Consider the following 20,839-nt stretch of genomic DNA (forward strand, 5'->3'; position numbering starts at 1 on the left):
TGTTGGGATCACATAAAATTATTCTGTCCAATTCAGCATTTATATAATTCTCATCATTAGAGTATGTGAGTGATTTATATTGTTAATAAGTTCATTGTGCGGTTAAAGCACAGTGGCTGTTTTATTATTCATCTAACTAGATTAAATGACATCATAGAGAAGTTATTAAAAGGATGTGCTTAATCTGGTTCCCAATAAGATAAATTGTATCTTCTCAAAGAAAATTTCCACTAATAGTACCTTGCTCATGGTGAACATGGTAAGTCCATATTACTATTAGGATATGACTATTGCTGCATTAATTTCTGTGATTTTCCAAGGAGTAAGGCAGTTAAAGAGAAAACTATTTCCACAGGTGGAGACCATTGGAGATGCCTACATGGTTGCTAGTGGGTTGCCAAAGAGGAATGGTAATCGACATGCAGTAGACATTGCCAAGATGGCCTTGGATATCCTCAGTTTCATGGGATCCTTTGAACTCCAGCATCTTCCAGGCCTCCCTGTGTGGATCCGCATTGGAGTACATTCTGGTATGGAATTAAGAGTTATGCCAGCTAGAAATAAAAATTCAGTAAGAAGAAAGGGTCTCCAAATGTGATCTCTATACCAGTCTGTCATGAATATTTTATGTTATCTCATTAAATTCTAAGGGTACTTAGAATTCCAGGAACTGACAGATGTGACTCCTGAACCTAAGGATTCCTGGGCAGGGTTTAGTTTTTCTCCAAGTGAGCAGAGCCATCTTTTGAGACAAACCACCCCATGCTTCAACCTGATCAAGTGATCTGTGATTATTACCTTTTTTTCTCCATTTATCCATATGTTCTTTGTAGTGACATTATCAAAATATTTTGGGAAAGATTGGATTATTTAAATAAGACAAGCTGGGCAAATTTCCATGATGTAAGGGCACTATTGTTTCTCTTCCCCACAATAATCTTCTTACAAAAATGTAGGTCAACCCAGAACAAGGGTTTTTCACCGTTTTGTTTTGTGTCTTAAACCCATTTGTTTGGCAGTCTGGTGAAGCCTATGAACCACTTCTTAGAACAATGTTTTTCACTGCACAAAATAAAATATACAGGAGTACAAAGGAAACCAATTATGTTGAAATAGTTATCAATTTATTTTAAAAGTTTGCAAACTCCTGGTTAAGAAGCCCTGTTCTAGAAACCACTAATCTATGACCTAGGATCAGCAAAAGAAACCACCATAATCCCTGGGTATAAGAACAGTTGACCAAACACACATAGCTTGGTCGTCCCTGGAACACACCAAAATGATCTCTCTGGCTGCTGTACTTTAGATCCTGTAGAGCTCTGATGAGCCAGCTGCTGAAGCCAGGAAGTAACTTAGGGAGGTAGGAGGTAAGAAGAAGGAAAGAAGGTGGGACTTCCAGCCAGCAGCTAGTACAATGGATTGTATCCTAGGTGCACAATCAGCATGAAGATGCTACCTTCATCCTTTCTCCATCATCAAGGCACCACAGAGAGGGCCAAGACTAGCTTGAAAAAATACCTTTCCTTTTTTGCCACATCCATAAACGCCCAATTCAGTCTTCAAGTTGTGTCTCTGAGGTCTTTTCCCTTTTGGTTGCTGCTTTTCCTTGCAATATTTTAATCTATTGCTATGTCTCATTTGTCCTCACTGTTATTTTGATTAGGAATACCTTTGGTATTAATTTTAACCACATTATACTAGTTTTTAAAAAGAGAGAGAGAGAGAGAGAGAGTGTGTGTGTGTGTGTGTGTGTGTGTGTGCATGTGTGTGCGTGTGCAGCATGATAAGATGTACTTCAGATCTGCAGTCCTTTAAGGATTCCACAGTCCATGGTCACAGGAGCTCTTGGCCACCAGAGCATGTGTTTTAGTGGGACCTTTGGAGTTCTAGACCAAAAGTGCCTCCTGCCCCAGCCACCTTCACCGTGCTGCAAGTACTTATATGGGATACAGAGGTGACCTAGTATCCCACTACTATTTCTCTATCTGTCCCACAATAAAAAGATCAGTGGTCAAGAGCCCTGGGTATGGTGCTCTTTAAAGCTCCATCCACTGAGAGGTCTGAAGAGAGCTTCAGTCTTGTTTGTGGTACACAGGGTATACTCCTATTCATGGATCCCAGCTGCTTTCAAACTTTAAGGCATTATAAAAATGGCAGCTATTAGGATTGCCATTGTGATTAATCCCCTGAGGCTTGTTCATTTTCCAGCAGATCATGGGAACACAGCTGTTCAATGCCATTGATGAGAGAATTGCTTCATATTCATATTTGCACAGAAGGGTTCTTTTCCTTGTAGGCATTATTTATATGTATCATTGCCACTGTTATTAGTAATAAGAATTAGAAGATAAAATGAATAAATGTATAGCATTTTTTTTCAAAGCTCTTTCATATACTTGAGTTCCTTTGACTCTCCAAACAATCCTCTACGATATATGTGGTTGGTATTATTATCCCTATTTTATGCACAAAGGACACTGGGACATACAGAGGTGGCAATGACTAGCTTAAGGTCACACAGCCAGCTCTTGGCAAGATTGAAGATCCAGGCCCCATATCTCCAGATTGCTGTGCTGGGAACTTTCTGCCTTACCCTGTCATTTCCCTTTTTGTTTGGCCCATTTTTCAAGTGGGAGAGACTTAACCTTTGTATGTACTGAGAAACAGATGGAAGTTTCTGGAAAAGGAGGCAAGAAGGGAAGAAACCTAAAATTACCATCTTCAAAAAGCAGCAACTTACTTATATCAAATTAAATTTTGTCCTAAAGTAGAAGTATCTTACCAGTGGATGAAAGAATTTGCCTGGTATTTGGGGATAGACTTTTTTTTCTTGGTAGGGGATGGTAGTGATTGTTTGTTTTAAATTTACATAAAACATATTCTTTCCAGGATGAGACTATGCGAACAATATTAAAGTCCAGAACCCCTGAGAAAACCAGCCAAAAATAAAAAATAGAAACATGAGAAACCTGCAAAGATAATTGGATTTTGGTATTTTTTTCCCACTGTTATTGCTTAATGGATACCTAATTTTGCTATTCCTGAGTTAATTTTTAACCTTTAAAACTCCTTACCCACAAACATTCTAACCAAATATTTGACTGAGCAGCTGTTTTACCCCTTCTGGTTCTCTACACTGAATTTTTTTTGTCCTTGGCAGTTGGAATGGAGCATATAGGCCTTTGAACCAGACAGTCGGGGCTCTTGCCACAGATGTAACTCCCAAACCTCAAGTGGGTCAGGTCAGAAATACTTCATTCCATCCATAGGTAGTCTGGTGATTTAGTGCCCTGCAGCAGAGCCCCACGCACAGAAGAACCTCTCTCTTCCTCTACAGGAATGCCCTCTGTCCTGAAGTTCTCCCCATAATGGTCAGCTTAGAAGGGCAACACACTGACAGAGAAGAAAGCTGACAGGAAGGAAATGTAGACTTTCAGCACGGTACAAGGCTAAGGGGGGCCAGATGTGGAAGTGGAGGACCTGGGGTCAAAGCTTCATGTGGCCTCCTGATTACCACCCCCCGTACCAATGGTGAATTCTTCACTCTAAATGCTTCTTTTTTGTTTTTCAGCTTCAGAACTCTGACTTGAAAGTGAGTTCTTACCTTCACGGCTATAAATGTATGCTAACTATTGCTAAAAAGCACATTTTGGTTGGTGTTTACAGAGAGAGAAAAACAAATAGGAGAGTCATCTATTTAGGGTTCCATGTAGCCTTGTATTTCTAAGGCTAATGTTAAAGTAAGGTTTTTGTGTTTTAATTAGGGCCATGGACATATGACAATAGGCTTGAAAATGTTGCCCCTGGTACAGAATACAAATCTTCTAAAGGGCAAACATGCCCTCACATTAGGTAGAATTCAAGGGAAGAATTCATAGTCTGTAAGAGATCTTAGGAGCTACCAAGTTCAACTCCTCTTTTCACAAATGTGAAAACTGATTTGAGAGATGGTAAGAGACTTGCCCAGGATCACACAGTTAGAAAGAGTCTGAGGCAGGATTTAAACTCACATCTCCCTGCTTTCAAGCCCAGTACTTTATCCACTATGCAACCTAACTCCCCTCACTTGAAAAATTAACTTTCAGGACAAGATCTTAGCATGTACCCAACACATGGCTTTCCTAATTGTTCTTGCCTTCCCAGACATCCACTGAATGCAAACCTCATTTAGTGTTATACAATTTCCTTTGCCTCTTTCCAGTGATAAAGTGTCTGGCCCTGTAATGAGTATATTCTACCAGACTTAAGCTGCACCATGTTATAAATTACAAGTTCTCTTCTTTCTCTTCTCCTTTTTCAGGCCCATGTGCTGCCGGAATTGTTGGAATCAAAATGCCTCGTTACTGTCTGTTTGGGGATACTGTGAACACAGCTTCAAGGATGGAATCCACAGGCCTCCGTAAGAACACGAGCTGGCTTTCATTGTGGCCAGAGTATTCACCAACAGAGTAGCATTGTAGGAAGAGCTGAAAAATATTATTAGGATAAATGAGCATCCTTTTCTTGGACTGAAAATTATACTATTACATGTAAAAAAAGTTTTTACACTGCCATCAGTCATGTTTTTCATCCTGGGTCATATGTAATGAGATAACCATGAAAATGAGCATTGGTCCATAGGATCAGAGAAGGTTTAGTGGTGAGCAGGCCCAATGGAAAACTGAGTATGTTCCATCTTGCCTTCCTATCTCCATTTTATTTGGTTATTATGGAGATTCACACTAGTGAGGGAAATATAAGTCTGTTTACTCTAGGCCGATGTTTACGTAGGAATCAACTCAAATACACCATGTTCCAAAAATTTGATTGCTTGGAATTGGGGGAATATTTTCTCCTAGAAATGATGTTATGAAGATTCCCTAAGTCCACCTGTTGTTCAGTCTTTGTGACCTGATTTGGTATTTTCTTGACAAAAATACTGGAGTAGTTTTCCATTTCCTTTTCCAGCTCATTTTACAGATGAAGAAACTGAGGCACACAGGATTAAGTGACTTGCCCAGGGTCACACAGATAATAAGTATCTGAGGCCAGATTTGAACTTAGATCTTCTTAACTCTAGGCTTAGCACGCTATCCACTATGCCACCTAACTGCCCACAAAGTCAACCTACAAACACTTACATGATATATTGTGGCTACTATGATATAGTAGTCTTACTCTGATGCCTCCTTGTGTTATGGAAGTAGTCCTGGGTTCTTGAAGGCTATGGCACTAGAGCATAGGCTCTAGAAAGCTAGCCAGGCTTATAGTATAAACCTGATGAGGGACTGATGGAACGTCTGTCTTATGGGCAAGGCTCATTATTGGGTTGGTTGTGTGTAGGGTGATAAATTTTTCAACCATGGCTTCAACCAGTGTTAGGTTGCATCAGTATTAGGGTGCATCCCAGGATAAATTGGCAGATCTTTGAAAACAATGAAGTACTTGAACTATACAGAACCAATAGTTCTGTAGCATTATTCTACCAGTTGTAACTGTGTTGCTAAGGAGAAACACTTTCCAGATTACCACTAGGAATACAAAGACCACATCTACCATTTCCCACTTCCAAAGACACATACTTCTCCCCATCCTCTCTTCTCCCTCTCTATACACACCTAAAATGAGTATTCCTACTCTTCTCCCCTATTTCCATTGATCTGATTTGGGTATGTTTTTTGAGAGCTTTGGGGCTGAGAGATGGCCTCTTGAAGTTACGGACATGCTTGGTCATGTACAATACAATGGGATCTGGAAGTAGTACGTAGGGGTGAGAGCTCCAGTGGTTTCTTGGGAAGGAGTATGGTGCCCCAGGAGCAAAGGAAATAGGAAAACTGAGACTCTGGTAGCCTCCCTTCCCATGGGATCTGAAGGAGATGAAGTAGAACTTAGGCACGAGGAGTACATAGGACCCTCCCAGTGATGCATTGGCAAATGGTAAATGGTAATATTTGGTAAACAATTAGCTCTCCAGAAAAAAATGTGTATGAAATACTTTTAAGTTTAAGCTACATTATTAAAATTTCCTCCATCACTTTCTTAAGTCTCAGTTAATAAAATCAATCAACAAAATAATAAATCAAGCCATGAATTGCAATGTTTGTCTATTTCTGAGTTGTATATACTCACACAATAAGACTGACTCCCATAAGCAGGACTCCAACCCAACACATGATCCACCAGCTATCATGTCCCCAGGAGGAACAGGATCTCCTTGACTAAAGGAGAAAGAATTATATGGACATTGTGCCTTCAGGGAGCTTTCATAGTGATCACTGGTTGTAGTACTCTGAAGACTGGCGGAATATAGATATTAATAGGGACCAGGAATAGTGAGTTAGATGTACAATTTAGAATTCATTTGTCAAGTATCCTTCAGTATGGAGTCTATATTGCTTCAGTCTGATAATAAGAAGTGGGACTGCTAGGTGGCCCAATGGATAGAGCACTGGGGGTTGGAGTCAGGAAGACTCATCTTCATGAGTTCAACTTCAGCCTCAAATGCTTACTAGCTATACGACCCTGGGCAAGTCACTTAATCCTGTTTACCTCAGTTTCCTCATCTGTAAAATGAGCTGGAGAAGGAAATGACAAACCACTCCAGTATCTTTGTAAAGAAAACCCAAAATGAGGTCACAGAGAATCAAATATGACTGAACAACAACTGATAATGAGAAGAGTATTAGAATAGTCACTTACATATAGTAGAAACCCAGCAAATGTTTGTTATTGACGATTATGAGAGAAAGCTATGGTATAGTGAAAAGAATGGATTTGAAATCAGAGGACCTAGATTTAAAATAGAAGTCTACTACATAACATCAGTGTAACTTTGGAGAAGTCACTTAATCTTATCTGGGTTTTAATTTCCTCATCTATAAAATAAAAGTTTAAACGAAATGACCCCTAAGGTCCCTTCCAGGACTTAAACTATGAATTCTATAGTATTAGTATTAGTATTATAGTACAGTGTTATACAGTGGAAAGAAATGGTCTTGATGAGTGTAGAGAGGGCTCCAAAAAACTGAATAGGCCATATAAGGTTTCTGCTTTGTGAATTATTTTGAGGTTGGTTTGGAAGACATTGATTTTAAGCTTTTGTTGAGTATTTGTAATAGAACTGGTAATTATATAGCAGCGGTTTCCAACTTAATTCAGACTGTGACTTCTCATTGTTAGTTTTTCATATGAGTGAGAGCAAGAGAGCAGGACTTGAGAGAACTGAACTTTCCCTAGTCACACATCATGACTTGACTTCTAAGTATCTCCTCCTGTATGTCCTATAAACATCTCAAACAAATTATGTCCAACACTGCAATTTTTATCTTTTTCTCTTTTTAAAAAAAATCATTTATTTATTTTTAGTTTTCAACATTCATTTCCACAAGATTTTGAGTTCCAAATTTTCTCCCCATCTCTCCCCTCCCCCCACTCCAAGACACCATGCATTCTGATTACCCTTTCTGCCTATCTGCCCTCCCTTCTATCACACCCCTCCCTTCCCTTATCTCCATCTCCCCTACTTTCTTGTAAGGCAAGATAAATTTCTATACCCCATTACCTGTATTTATTTCCCAGTTGCATGTAAAAGCAATTCTTAACATTCATTTTTAAAACTTTGAGTTTCAACTTCTCTCCCTTCCTCCCTCTCCACTCATCCCCACTGAGAAGGCAAGCAATTCAATATAGGTTATACATGTGTAGCTGTGGAAATGACTTCCATAAAAGTCATATTATGAACTACTAACTTTCCTTCATCATATCCTGCCCCCCATTTATTCTATTCTCTCTTTTGACCTTGTCTTTCCCCAAAAGTATTTACTTCTAATTACCCCCTCCTCCCATTTGTCCTCTCTTCTGTCATCTCCTCCACAACCCATTTATCCCCTTCTCCCCTACTTTCCTGTAGTGCAAGACAGATTTTCATACCAAACTGAGTGTGCATGTTATTCGTTCCTTAAGCCAAATGTGATGAGAGTAAACTTCACTTTTTCCCTCTTACCTCCCCCTGCTTTTCCCATCCATTGAAAAAGCTTTTTTTTGTCTCTTTTATGAGAGATAATTTACCCCACTCCATTTCTCCCTTTCTCCTCCCAATATATTCCTCTCTCACCCCTTAATTTTATTTTTTTAGATATCATCCCTTCCTATTCAACCTACCCTGTGTCCTACATCTGTATACATATATATAATCCCTCCAACTACCCAAATACTGAGAAAAGTCTCAAGAGTTAAAAATATTATCTTTCCATGTAGAAATGTAAACAGTTCAACTTTAGTAAGTTCCTTATGACTTCTCTTTCCTGTTTACCTTTTCATGCTTGTCTTGATTCTTGTGTTTGAAAGTCAAATTTCTTATTCAGCTCTGGTCTTCTCATCAAGAATGCTTGAAAGTCCTCCATTTCATTGAATGACCATTTTCCCCCCTTGAAGTATATACTCAGTTTTGCTGGGGAGGTGATTCTTGGTTTTAATCCTAGCTCCTTTGACTTCTGGAATATCATATTAGAGTAGAAGCTGCTAGATCTTGTGTTATCCTGATTGTATTTCCACAATACTTGAATTGCTTCTTTCTGGTTGTTAGCAATATTTTCTCCTTGACCTGGAAACTCTGGAATTTGGCTACAATATTCCTAGGAGTTTTTCTTTTCAGATCTCTTTCAAGAGGTGATCAGTGGATCATTTCAATATTTATTTTGCCCTCAGGTTCTAGAATATCAGGGCAGTTTTCCTTGATAATTTCTTGAGAGATGATGTCAAGGCTCTTTTTTGGATCATAGTTTTCAGGTAGACCAATAATTTTAAATGATCTCTCCTGGATCTATTTTCCAGGTCAGTTGTTTTTCCAATGAGATATTTCACATTGTCTGCTATTTTTTCATTCCTTTGGTTTCGTTTTATAATTTCTTGATTTTTCATAAAGTCATTAGCTTCCATCTGCTCCATTCTAATCTTTAAGGGATTATTTTCTTCAGTGAGCTTTTGGGCCTCCTTTTCCACCTCAACGTTCTGCTTTTTAAAGCATTCTTCTCTTCACTGACTTTTTGAATCTCTTTTGTCATTTGGGTTACTCTATTTTTTAAAGTGTTATTTTCTTCAGCAATTTTTATGAGCCTCCTTTAGCAAACAGTTGACTCGTTTGTCTTGATTTTCTTGTATCGCTCTCATTTCTCTTCCCAGTTTTCTCTACTTCTCTTACTTGATTTTCAAAATCCTTTCTGAGCTCTTCCATAGCCTAAGACCCATTCTTATATTTCTTGGAAGCTTTAGATGAAGGAGCTTTAAACTTTGTTTTCTTCTGTTTGCATGTTTTGGTCTTCCTTGTCACCAAAGCAAGATTCTATAGTCTGATTCTTTTTCCAGTTTTTGCTCATTTCCCCATCCATTTACTTGACTTTTGAGTTCTTTGTCAAAGTAGATCTCTGCTTCTAGTGGGAGTGGAGGGCATACTGCCAGCCCCTCGATTTCCCCACAATCTGTGGGCCTACAGCTCCAGAAACAGTTGCTGTCTCTCTCCCTGCTGCTGCTGTAGCTGCTGCCCCTTCCCCCCTCTGCTGGGCTGGGACTGGACCACTCCACTGTCTTGCCCTGATCCCATGGGCTTTTTCCACTGATCTTCCAATTTGTTCTCTGGCGTTTTGGGGCCCTGAAGTTTGGAAACTGCCACAGGTGTAAAAGATTCAGTTTCCCCAAGGCCTGCTCATGTCCTATCTGTGCTGGCATGGCACTAGACTACACCCTGTGCCCTGCCCCCTGCATGGTGCAATAGACACTTCCCCATGACCTTCCAGGCTGTCTTGGGCTGGAGATTTGCTTCACTCTATCATTCTGTGGGTTCTGCAGCTCCAGAATTTGTTTAGAGCCATTTTTTATAGGTATTTGGCTGGGCTTGGGGACAGCACTCTAGAAAGTGCGTGCTGTTACTTCGCCATCTTGGCTCCACCTCCAATTTTTATCTTTTTCTATGGACTTGCCTTCATTTCAAATTTTCCTTTTTCTATTGAATCTATTCACTTTTCTATTTTTTTATTCACTATCCTCCCAGCCACTTAAGTTTGCAAATTTAGAATCATCTTTGACTCTTCCTTTTCTCTCATTCCACATGACCAGTACATCACTGAATCTTGCTAATACTACATCCACAATATCTTTCATACTTATCCCCTTTACTCACATGCCCACTACCCTAGTGGTGCTTCTTAATATTACATCATAATGCAAACAAAGTTGAAATCCCAAGTATTCTTCCCCAAGCTAGGACACGTCTACTGCAACTGAGGACAAACATCCATGAACCTAGGAAACAGTGATTAGGAAACATTCTACAGAATAATGAAAATCATTTGCACTCTCATGCGAATGGATATGCTTTAAGTAGGTCACAAAATCTCTTTTTAAGAGGATACCTAAGATAATAAGAACCATTGAAACATATTGCTAGAATAAGTGAGAACACATGTGGCTATGAAACTGGATTCTGACTGGAAGTAATTTAATTTTGCTTTTTCCTGTTTAGCTTTGAGGATTCATGTAAGTGGACACACTATAGCCATTCTAAAGAGGACCGAATGCCAGTTCCTATATGAAGTGAGAGGAGAAACTTATTTAAAGGTAACAAATATATAGAAACACTAGCCACTATTTTCATTTATTTTAACTGTATTTGGAAATATTTTCATCAGATACCTCTCAAACCCTAGAGCTGAGTAAGGTAAAGATAGAATCTAACAGCTTTTCCTCTTTCTACCTTCTCACAGATTAGTGACCAATGTGAGAAATGGCAACACCTAACTTTTGTTCCAATTAAGTGGTTTCAGATTTGGTTTTGACACCACGTAATTCTCTTTTTTTTATCTTATATTCCAGGCTGATGAAAAGTTTCCATTATTTCCTTCACATGCATATCAATACTTTTCCCTTTACCTTTACAGCCAGAAGAGGTATATCTTCCCAAATGGGAATGAGAGAGGCACAGGAGTATACTGATAAATGTTTAACAATCAGCTGTCCAAAAATTTGTTTATCTCCATTATTAACATTTTCTCCATCATTTTCTTAAGTCTAAACAATCAACAGAATATAAATCAAGCCCTGATTTGTTTTATGGATTTGTAAGGTGTAAATGCGTACATTGAAAATTTAACAACTTGCTTCCACAATATATTTGTCTCAAACATACCCCTCTGGAGGATTTCCTGGGGTAAGGGAGGGGGTTGGAGCTAGTGAGGTTAGTGACTCAGGCCTTAATCACCTTAGTTATAAGCTCCAGTTTCCTCACTTTGTGACTTTTACATAAAACCATGTCAGCATTCTCTTGCTAATATCATCTATCTGCTAAAAAGTTATGTTGATGCTTTGTGTTTTTATATTACATTAATTTCTGAACATCCTCTTCTCCCATCACTTAACTAGTAATTTTTTCCCAATAAAAAAGATTCTTAAAAAGAAAATAATTTTATTAAGGTAACTGATTCACCAACCATGTTTGGCCACATATGTGTATGTATGTATATATGTATGTATGTATGTATTTATATATACATACAACATTCCAAACAAAGGAGAGAAGTACATCTTCTCATTGTTTCTCTGAGCCCAGGCTTGGTCATTATAATTGCACAATGTTTTGTTTTATTTTATTCTTTCCTTTTACAATGTTGTCGTTATTGTGCCTGTTGTTTTCCTTGTTATACTTATTTTGCTTATCATCAGTTTATATGTCTTCCTGAGTTTCTCTGCATTTCTCATATTTATCATTTCTTGGGGTACAATAATATTTCAATTCATTTATGTACCATGATGTGTATATAAATCACATTCCCCAATCACAGAATTAGAATCATAGAAGTTTAGAATTGTGAACAAGTTGTGGTGTATGATTGTGATGGGATACTACTGTGCTGTAAGAACTGATAAGCTCAGTGATCTTAGGAAAACATAGACTTGCCCAAAATAATGAAAAGTGAAACAAGCAGAGCCAAGAAAACATTGTACACAGTAACAGCAATATTGTTTTAAAAACAACTTTGACAGACTATTATAAATTCCCCAGTTAACTACAAAGAACTATAATGGCAGACACTAACTACATTCAGAAAAAGAACTGATCAATGGAGTATGTATAAAATGATTTTACATATATGTATATATATATATATATTTGTATCTAATGGTAGCCATGGTGGGGGAGAGGTGCAGTGAAAGGGAAAGAAAAGGAAAAAAGTTACATGATAACTTTATTACATATTTTTAAAATAGTGTAATAGATTTGCAGCTTGATGTACAATTGACTTTTTTTTATTATATTATGCTATGTAAATTCTTGTTTTCTTCCATAAATGAAAAATAAAATAAATAAAACTTTAAAAAAATTATGAAGGATCTTTTGTGTGCCTCTAGGCCACTAGAAGTATCCTTTTAGTTCAACCCATACATGGAAAAGAACTGCCATTATGACACATACAATAAGGGGTCAGAGTCTTGAGTGGAAAAAGTTTAAGAAGCCCTAACAGCTTTGACTTGAAGTCTTCCAGTGAGGTGGAACCCACAACCTATTCCACTTTGAGATAGTTCTAATAATCAGAAAGTTTTTCTTTAGAACAACCCTAAATGTGCCTCTTTTCCACTTCTACATATCAGTCCTCCTTCTGTTGGCCAAATACATAGCCTTAATGGCCCCTACAATCTCCCTTCTAAATCTTCTCTTCTCCAGGTTAAACAGCTGCACTTCCTTCCACCAGTCCTCAGAGGTCATGATCATTGTTTGGATTCTGATGGTTCAGAGTGAATGTAAATAGCAACTATTTCTATTTTGGTCAGAAACCCTGAGGGTCTTCCCTTCCCGGATTGATTTTATTTTTTTGATTAGGTAAAAGAGGTCATTCTTTGCCTTATTTTTACCTAACCTTAATCATTGAATGGGCATTGCCTCAGACAAAACTGAGACGTGGGAAAGACCTTAGTTTAAAAAGGTTAAGGTCTCCTACTGCATCCAGGGCCATCTTCAGCCATTCTGGTCTATATCTCACCACTGGACTCAGATGGCTCTAGAGGAGAAAGTGAGGTTAGTGTCTTTGCACAGTCCTCTGTCACTTAAATTCAATTCACTTGCAAGTCACAGCATGGCCTCTCTGATGTCCTGGTCCTCCTTGAGAATAAAGATCAAGTAGTAATGGGTCAGCACTCAAGGTGCCCTTTATCATCCTAATTGCTTTTTTTCTAGATACTCACTAGCTTATCAATATCTTTTCTAAACCACAATACTCCAAACCAAACACAGTACTTCAGATATGATTTGACCAAGGTAGAATACAGAATAGCTTTCATCTTATCCCTGGAAATTATTCAGAAATGTGTTAGTAAATGTTGCACAATCAGCTCTCAAAAAAAAAAATGTATACATGACACACTTTAAAGCTTAATCTGTATTAGTGACATATTCTCCACTGCTTTCATAAGTCTAGTCAATCAACAAAATGAGAAATCAAGTCCTCATTCGTAATGTTTGCGGATTTCTGACATGTAAATATAGGCATTGAAAATTTAACAATTGCCTCTTCCAAGGGGTATGAGTTGGGTCCAGTACACCTCTGAATCTTAACGCAGTCCAATTGATATACACCTACTTTGTTTCCATTTCTTTACCATCACAAAAAGTGCTTCTGTGAATATTTTGGTAAGTGGAGGGAGCGGGGAAGAGGAAGGGAGAGGAAGGAGGGGGAGAGAGAGAAAGAGAGAGAGAGGGAGAGAGAGAGAGAGAGAGAGAGAGAGAGAGAGAGAGAGAGAGAGAGAGAGAGAGAAATTCCCTTTCTTTCTGTGTAAAGACAGAATGCCTCATAAACCTAGCAGTAGTATTCTAGTATCTACTCTAATTGATTTAAATGACTAAAACTTAAAATAGCACTAAGACTTTTAAGACTCCTTCTATAGGGTAAAATGTTCATCTAAAACCAGTAGCAGATAGGCAGCATAGTACAGTGGACGGACAACTGAATTTGGAGTGAGGGGATATGAATTCAAATTCCAGCTATGCTACCTACTATGGAGATTTTAGGAATTCTACTTTGCTTCTCTGGGCCCTAGTTTTCTCATCTGTAAAATGAGAGGGTTGGATTCAACAACCACTAACGTTTCATCCACCTCTAAGGCTATCAATCTATGAGCCTCTTGTTTGCTGATGTGCTTTCCAGGTTTCCCAGAAGGTCCCCTTAAACAAGGAGGTCTTCCCCAAGTAATTTATGTTCCTGGATTTATCAAACATTGAGCTACTGAGTTCATTGATTTTAGTTCTTACTTATCTAGTCTGTTCCACTAATCTTCTCCATTTTAAAATTAGTACCAAATAGTTTTGATAACTACTGTTTCTTATTATAGCTTGAGGTCTAGAAGTGTTATTGCCTCTTCCTTCCTTTTTTTATTACTTCCCCTGAGATTTTATTTGAATCTATTCTTCTAAATACATCTCGTTATTGTCTACTTTAAAAAAGTAATCCCTTGGGCATCTTGTTGTTGTTTGTACTTCATTCTAGAAGAAGACCATGACAACAGGAAGGCGATGCCATGACTTGCAAGTGAATTAGACTTAAGTGAGGCAGGGCTGTGTAAAGTTACCAGCCTCACTTCCTTCTCCAGAACCGTCTGGGTTCAGTGGTCAGATATTGATCAGGATGACTGGTGATGGCTCTGCCTAGGTATTTTAACATATGGTTGATGGAGCTATGAATTGGCATAGCCACTTTAGAAAATAGTTTGAAACTCTGACTCCCAGAGTCACCAAACTGTGTACACTTTTTGACCCTGGGGTGTAGGGTGTTTTCAGGGAGGACCAGTACCAGTACCTTTGGTGTGATGGCTGCCAATCCCTTTTCAGGGCTCTTGCACCTTTGGTGTCCACCTGTTCCACCTAACTCTCACCTGTGGCTCCAAGAAGCTGCAGCCACACCCCAGCAAACTGTTTCGGCAGAGGGACCAAACCAGGTTGAGGGTAACCAAGGGTACTCAAACCCATTGGTGAGTTAGGGGGGTATCTACCCCAACCATGTGAAGACTTCATCTGGTGGAATGGATGGATGAGAACAATTTGTTACAACGACCATGAATGCAGATAAAGTAGGCGATGTGGAGTACTTAGAGCTTGGTTAGACACCGAAGACACCAAAGTCATCCACTACATCCTGAGTCATCGCCAGTTGTCTTGACTCTGTCCTATCACTGGACTATGATGACTCTGGAGGAGAGAGTAAGGCTAAAAACTTCATGCAATTCTGTCTCACTTAAATCCAATTTATGCACAAATCAAAAGACATCACCTATACCATTTCACTATTATGTCTCAAAGTCCTGGGTCAATAGCAAGTGATGAAGCAGCAGGTGTGGATACACTAGGAGTTGTAATCACAACCCTGCACACAGGCGGCCCAGGCCATAGGGTTGTTTCTCACTGGAAGCAACAGTGGTGCAGAGTGCTGCACTGATCATAGAGTTATCCTTTCCAAGATAAATATTCACATTCACCAAAAGTGCCACCCCCAAGGCAAAATGAGTACCAGAAGAATTAACATTAACAAATTAGAGCTCTGAGCATGAACAGTTTGTTGTTAACTTGGAGGGAAAGTTGAGCTAACACACAGTTGGCAACAATGGAGCAGAAAAGGAGTGGGCAGTTTTCAGGGATTTGGTGTACAGCACTGCATTTGCTCATCTGGGTCAGAACACTTGCAAACACCAAGACTGGCTTGGTGAAAATGATGGAGAAATTCAGAAGCTGCTAAGTGAAAAATGAGAACTCTACAGGATCTACCAGTAGGATAATTCATCCACCTCTAAGAAGGCAGCATTTAATTCCATCAAAAACAAAGTACAAGCAAAGCTTAGAGAGATGCAGGATTGCTGGCTCAGTAAGAAGGCAGATGAAATTCATTTTTATGCTGATAGTAACAATCCAAAGCACTTTTATGATTCCCTGAAAGCTATTTATGGAGCAAAAACCTATGGTGCATCACAACTACTCAGTGCTGATGGAGCCACATTGATTAGTGATAAGGACATGATCCTGGAGAGATGGGCTGAACACTTCCATAGTGTTCTCAATAGATCATCATCAATCAATGCTGAGGCCACTGACCATTTACCTCAGGTAGAAGTCAATTCCTCCTTAGCTGAACTGCCAACTGAAGAAGGGGTTTGAGGACCATTAGGCTCCTTTCATGTGGCAAAGCACCTGGTACTGATTCTATTCCAGTTGAGATTTACAAGGTAGGGGCACCATTGCTCATACAAAAGCTGACTGAAATTTTCCAGGTTATATGGCAAGAAGAGGTTATCCCCCAGGATCTCAAGGATGCCTCCATTGTCCATCTGTATAAGGGTAAAGGGAATAGGTTGTCCTGCAACAGTCACAGGGGGATCTCTCTCTTAGTCATTGCTTGCCAAGTTCTCACTAGAGTCCTGCTTAATAGGCTGATCCTTCACCTGGAAGATGGTAATATACCTGAAAGCCAGTGTGACTTCAGAAAGGGTCAAGGAACAGTTGATACGGTGTTTGCTGCCCAACAACTCCAGGAGAAATGCCAGGAGCAGAACAAAGGTCTGTACACAATGTTTGTAGACCTGACCAAGGCCTTTGACACTGTGAGGGCTTATGGAAAATTATGTCAAAATTTGGTTACCTGGAGAAGTTCATCAATACTGTATGTCAATTTCATGATGGCATGTTTGCCTAGGTTCTGGATAATGGACAAAGCTCTCGTGCCTTCCCAGTCATCAAGAGAGTGAAGCAGGGCTGTGTGCTTGCTTCCATGCTTTTTTAGCATGATGTTTTCAGCCATGTTGACAAATACTTTCAATGAGGATGAACAAGGCATCAAGGTCAACTACGGTACTGATGGTAAGTTCTTCAATTTCAAAAGGTTACAAGCCAAGACCAAAGTAGAGGGAGTGTTGGTGCATGATTTTCTGTTTGCAGATGATTGTGCACTCAGTGCAGCCTCTGAAGCTGAGATGCAACAAAGTATGGATCAATTCTGTGCTGCCTGTGCTAATTTTGGCCTAATAAGTAACACTAAGAAAACACAGGTGCTCCATCAGCCACCACCACACCATTCATATGTAGAACCATCAATTACAACAAATGGAGAAGTTTTGAATGCTGTGGATAAGTTCACTTACCTTGGTAGTGCACTTTCCAGGGATGTACACATTGACAATGAGGTTGATGCACGCATTGCCAGAGCTAGCTCAGTGTTTGGGAGGCTCTGAAGAAAAGTTTGGGAGAGAAGAGGTATTAGACTGACTACCAAATTGCAGGTCTACAGAACTGTTATGCTGACCTCTTTGTCGTATGCCTGTGAAACATGCACAGTCTACCAGCGCCATGGCAGGCAACTGAATCATTTCTATTTGCACTGTCTTAGGAAGATTCTGAGGATCACCTGGCAGGATAAGGTACCAGACACTGAAGTCCTTGCTCAAACTGAACTCCCAAGCATTAAACTATGCTTTGGAGAGCGCAACTCTGATGGGCTGGCCATGTTGTTCAAATGCCAAATGTACGCTTGCAAAAAGACTATTATTTTATGGAGAACTCACATGGGTCAGGCTCACATGGTGGTCAGAAGAAGTGATGCAAGGACACTCTCAAGGTCTTTCTCAAGAACTTTGGATTTGACTGTGCAACATGGGAGACACTGGCACAGGACCACTCAGCTTAGTGTGCCCACATCAGAAAAGGTGCTGTGCTCTTTGAGGAAATAAGAAATGAGACAGCATAAAGTAAATGCAGGATGTGCAAATTTGGGATATTCACCCCAAGTATTCACATGGACTATCTGTGCCCAACCTGTGGTAGAGCATTCTGATCTTATATTGGTCTGCTCAGCCATAGTTGGACACACTGAAATTTCACTTTATCATGGTGATGTCATTTTGGTCCTCTTCGAAGACAAAGGACAACAACCAACCAACCACCAACCAGCTATACCTCTACTATACCTAAAACCCAAAAAGATCTAAGAAAGAGGAAAAGGACTCCTGTGTAAAATAAAATAAAATAAAATTATAGCAGCTCTTTTTGTAGTTACAAAGAAATGGAAACTAAGAAGGGTAGGTAACCCATCAACTGAGTAATTGTTGGACAAGTACTGTTGTGCTATAAGAAATGGCCAAAGGGCCATTCAGAGAAATCTGGGAAGATGAATAAGAATTATCTTATTTCATCACTAACAATGTGTTTCTTTTCTATCTCATTAGGGAAGGGGAACAGAGACCACCTACTGGCTCACAGGAGTTAAAGATCAGGAGTATAGATTGCCAACACCTCCTTCTGTGTAAGTTATAGAATGGGGAGTATATACTGAACAGAAAGAAAGGGAAATGGGCTATCTTGGTTCTTGAGTTTAGACTAGCAGTTTTCAAACCCTTAAACTTTTTGGTCTCAGAAAAAAAGCTACTGAGGATCCCAAAGAGCTTTTATGTATATAGGCTGTATTTAACAATATTATTTTAGAAAATAAAATGAATAAATTTGAAAAATATTTCTTAAATCATTAAAAAATAACAATAAGTCCTAATGTATGTCACCATAACTTTTTATGAAAAATACCTGTGTTTTCCAAAATAGAAAAAATTTCATGAGAAAATGGTATTATTTCATATATTTTTGCAAATTTCTTTAATATCTGGTTTAATAGAAGATAGCTAGATTCTCATTCCTGGTTCTGTATTCAGTCTTTTGCTATATGTTATTTTGAAGAAAATCTGGTCTCATATAGATAAATAGTTGGAAAAGAGAGGAATGTTTTAAAAGGCAATTAAAATCTTAGTATTATTATGAAAAAAGTCATATCCTCACAGGTCACAAGTGAAAGTTTCTTAGAGATCCTCAAGAGTTCTTAGACCATACTTTGAGAAATACTCCTCTAAGCTTTACTGTGCATAAGATATTTAATCTTTGATAGGTTCTCTGAATAGGAAAATAATAGACATAAGTGGACTACAAAACTTCACTTCCAGAGCTTCCTGAGGGCCTGTTTTTAGGTTTTTAGTGGTGTACTAAATTCCTTTCTAAGTTCCAAAGAGGCAAAAAATGAAAATATGGTCACTTCTGGCTTGCCACAAGAGTTGTGAACCTAGTTTCTATTTTTATTCCTGGAGAAAAATCCAACTAATTAAGGAATAAGAGCTCTGTCCTATCTACCCTAGGCTAGAACTACTTATGGTAACAATTATCAACCTTAAAATTGGGTCAAAGAGGCAAACAGGCTTGGTGATATGTAAATTCATATTGTTCATTCCCTTAAAGCTAGCAGAGACATGATCATGGGGCCAGAAGAAAACTTCTGACTATTTGATACAAGACTGCCCAGGCTTAAATCTGTTTTAGGACAATCCCAACTCAAATTTATGACCTCCATACATGTTTAATCATATTATGAGAAAGGAATTTTCTTAATTGGATAGGCAGTAAATACAATAAGAAAAGAGCATTGACAAAGTATCAATTGAAATTACAACCCAGGATATTCATGTTTTCTTTACTATTAACATGTTATAACATAGTATATGTCCACAAAATGTATGTCCACAAAATATTAAGACATGGAAAAAATCCCATCATTCAAGATAGTGTCTCAGGTTAAGGGTCTCAAAGAATGCTAAGTCAGCCACATCTGGCCTTATTGATATAGGAAGAGGTATTCTCTGAGTTTACTCAGAGAACAAAGAAGAATTAAGTCCAGACTCTTCTTCTGGTTGATAAATTCAAACTCTGACCCTTATTAAAGTCCCAAAATAATATTAAAGGATTATCACAATTCATTTATAACTACATTACAAACAGCAAGATCATCTAGGAGGTCAGCAGGTTTTCAGTCCTTAGATACATTAGGGACTTTCTAAGTTATCTAGATGGGCCATACACCAAGTAATTATGTGCAGAAACTAGACACCAAGGTTTCTGGCATTCTGAAAATCTTTGAGTATGTCCAGAATTGAGGTGACAATTTCTATAGTTCAAAGACATTCAGTAACCAAGGGTGTCTAGGTTTCTCAGCAGTTTAGATAGTGGCAGAGGCTGTAGCAAACATTCAGATAGTTTTCCTTGGCCTTTGACAAAGACAAGAAATTGACTTCTAAATTTAAATACCAGGTCAGCTCTATGAGAGGGACCAAAAGCCCCAAATCAAACCAAACTTTGCACTTGGCCAGAGAATAACTACGGGACCTGTGGCCAAGACAGTCATAGGAGCAACATTGCTGTGGACTAAGCCAAAATTTGCCTTTGGCCAACAGGTTCAAGATTTGTAAGTGAGTAAATGAGTATTTTAAATTACCTACTATGAGCCAAGCACTGTGCTAAGCACATTTCTATAAAGAAAGACAAAAGGCATTCTCTGTTCTCAAGGATCTCACAGTCTAATGAGGGGAGATAATATACAAACAACTATGTGCAACCAAGCTATTCACAGGATAAACTGGGGATAATCAAGTGGGAAGGGACCAGTACCAAAGAGGGTAGGATACATTTCCTATGGAAGATGGGATTTTATATAGGACTTGGATGAAACCAGAGGGGCCAGGAGATAGGGGTGAAGACAGGGAGAATTCCAAGCATGGGGAACAGCCAATGAAAATGCCCAGAGCTAGGAGATGGAATACTGTGGCAGGGAGAAATGTCTAAGAAGACTGGAAAGGGAGGAAGGGGCCAGGTTTTAAATGCTATTTAAATGCTATTCATCTATTCATTCTATCATTCATCTATCATTTTCAAAATCAATAAGCATTTATTGAGTGCTTACTATATACCAGGCACTGTGTTAAGCCCTGGGAATACAAATAAAGGTAAAAAATAACAACCATAACCCAA

The 20,839-nt window shown here is 38.8% G+C and overlaps 1 protein-coding gene and 1 long non-coding RNA gene across 3 annotated transcripts in view; one reads left to right on the forward strand and one right to left on the reverse strand.

Moving 5' to 3' along the window:
• The window catches only part of GUCY2C (guanylate cyclase 2C), a 121,906-nt gene that overhangs the window by 99,645 nt on the left and 1,422 nt on the right, over positions 1-20,839 (forward strand). Inside the window, exons 23-27 of one of the 2 annotated variants that reach the window (XR_011977040.1) lie at positions 356-530; positions 4,301-4,399; positions 10,496-10,590; positions 16,701-16,864; positions 18,226-18,303. Coding sequence is in view for 1 of the 2 variants with exons in the window: in XM_072653876.1 (XP_072509977.1) it covers positions 356-530; positions 4,301-4,399; positions 10,496-10,590; positions 18,226-18,302 (446 nt within the window). In the remaining variant the exon portion in view is untranslated. Of the gene's footprint in view, positions 1-355; positions 531-4,300; positions 4,400-10,495; positions 10,591-16,700; positions 16,865-18,225; positions 18,304-20,839 lie in introns of those variants that run through there. The other variant, XM_072653876.1, reaches the window with a different exon arrangement.
• Positions 4,380-20,839, reverse strand: part of LOC140533739 (uncharacterized) — a 38,353-nt gene continuing 21,893 nt past the window's right edge. The window contains exons 7-8 of the long non-coding RNA XR_011977041.1: positions 17,146-17,231; positions 4,380-4,466 (exon numbers count right to left, since the gene is read on the reverse strand). This is a non-coding gene — a long non-coding RNA (uncharacterized lncRNA). The remainder of the gene's footprint in view (positions 4,467-17,145; positions 17,232-20,839) is intronic.

Source organism: Notamacropus eugenii, chromosome 3, assembly GCF_028372415.1.
Source record: "Notamacropus eugenii isolate mMacEug1 chromosome 3, mMacEug1.pri_v2, whole genome shotgun sequence".
NCBI lineage: Eukaryota > Metazoa > Chordata > Mammalia > Diprotodontia > Macropodidae > Notamacropus > Notamacropus eugenii.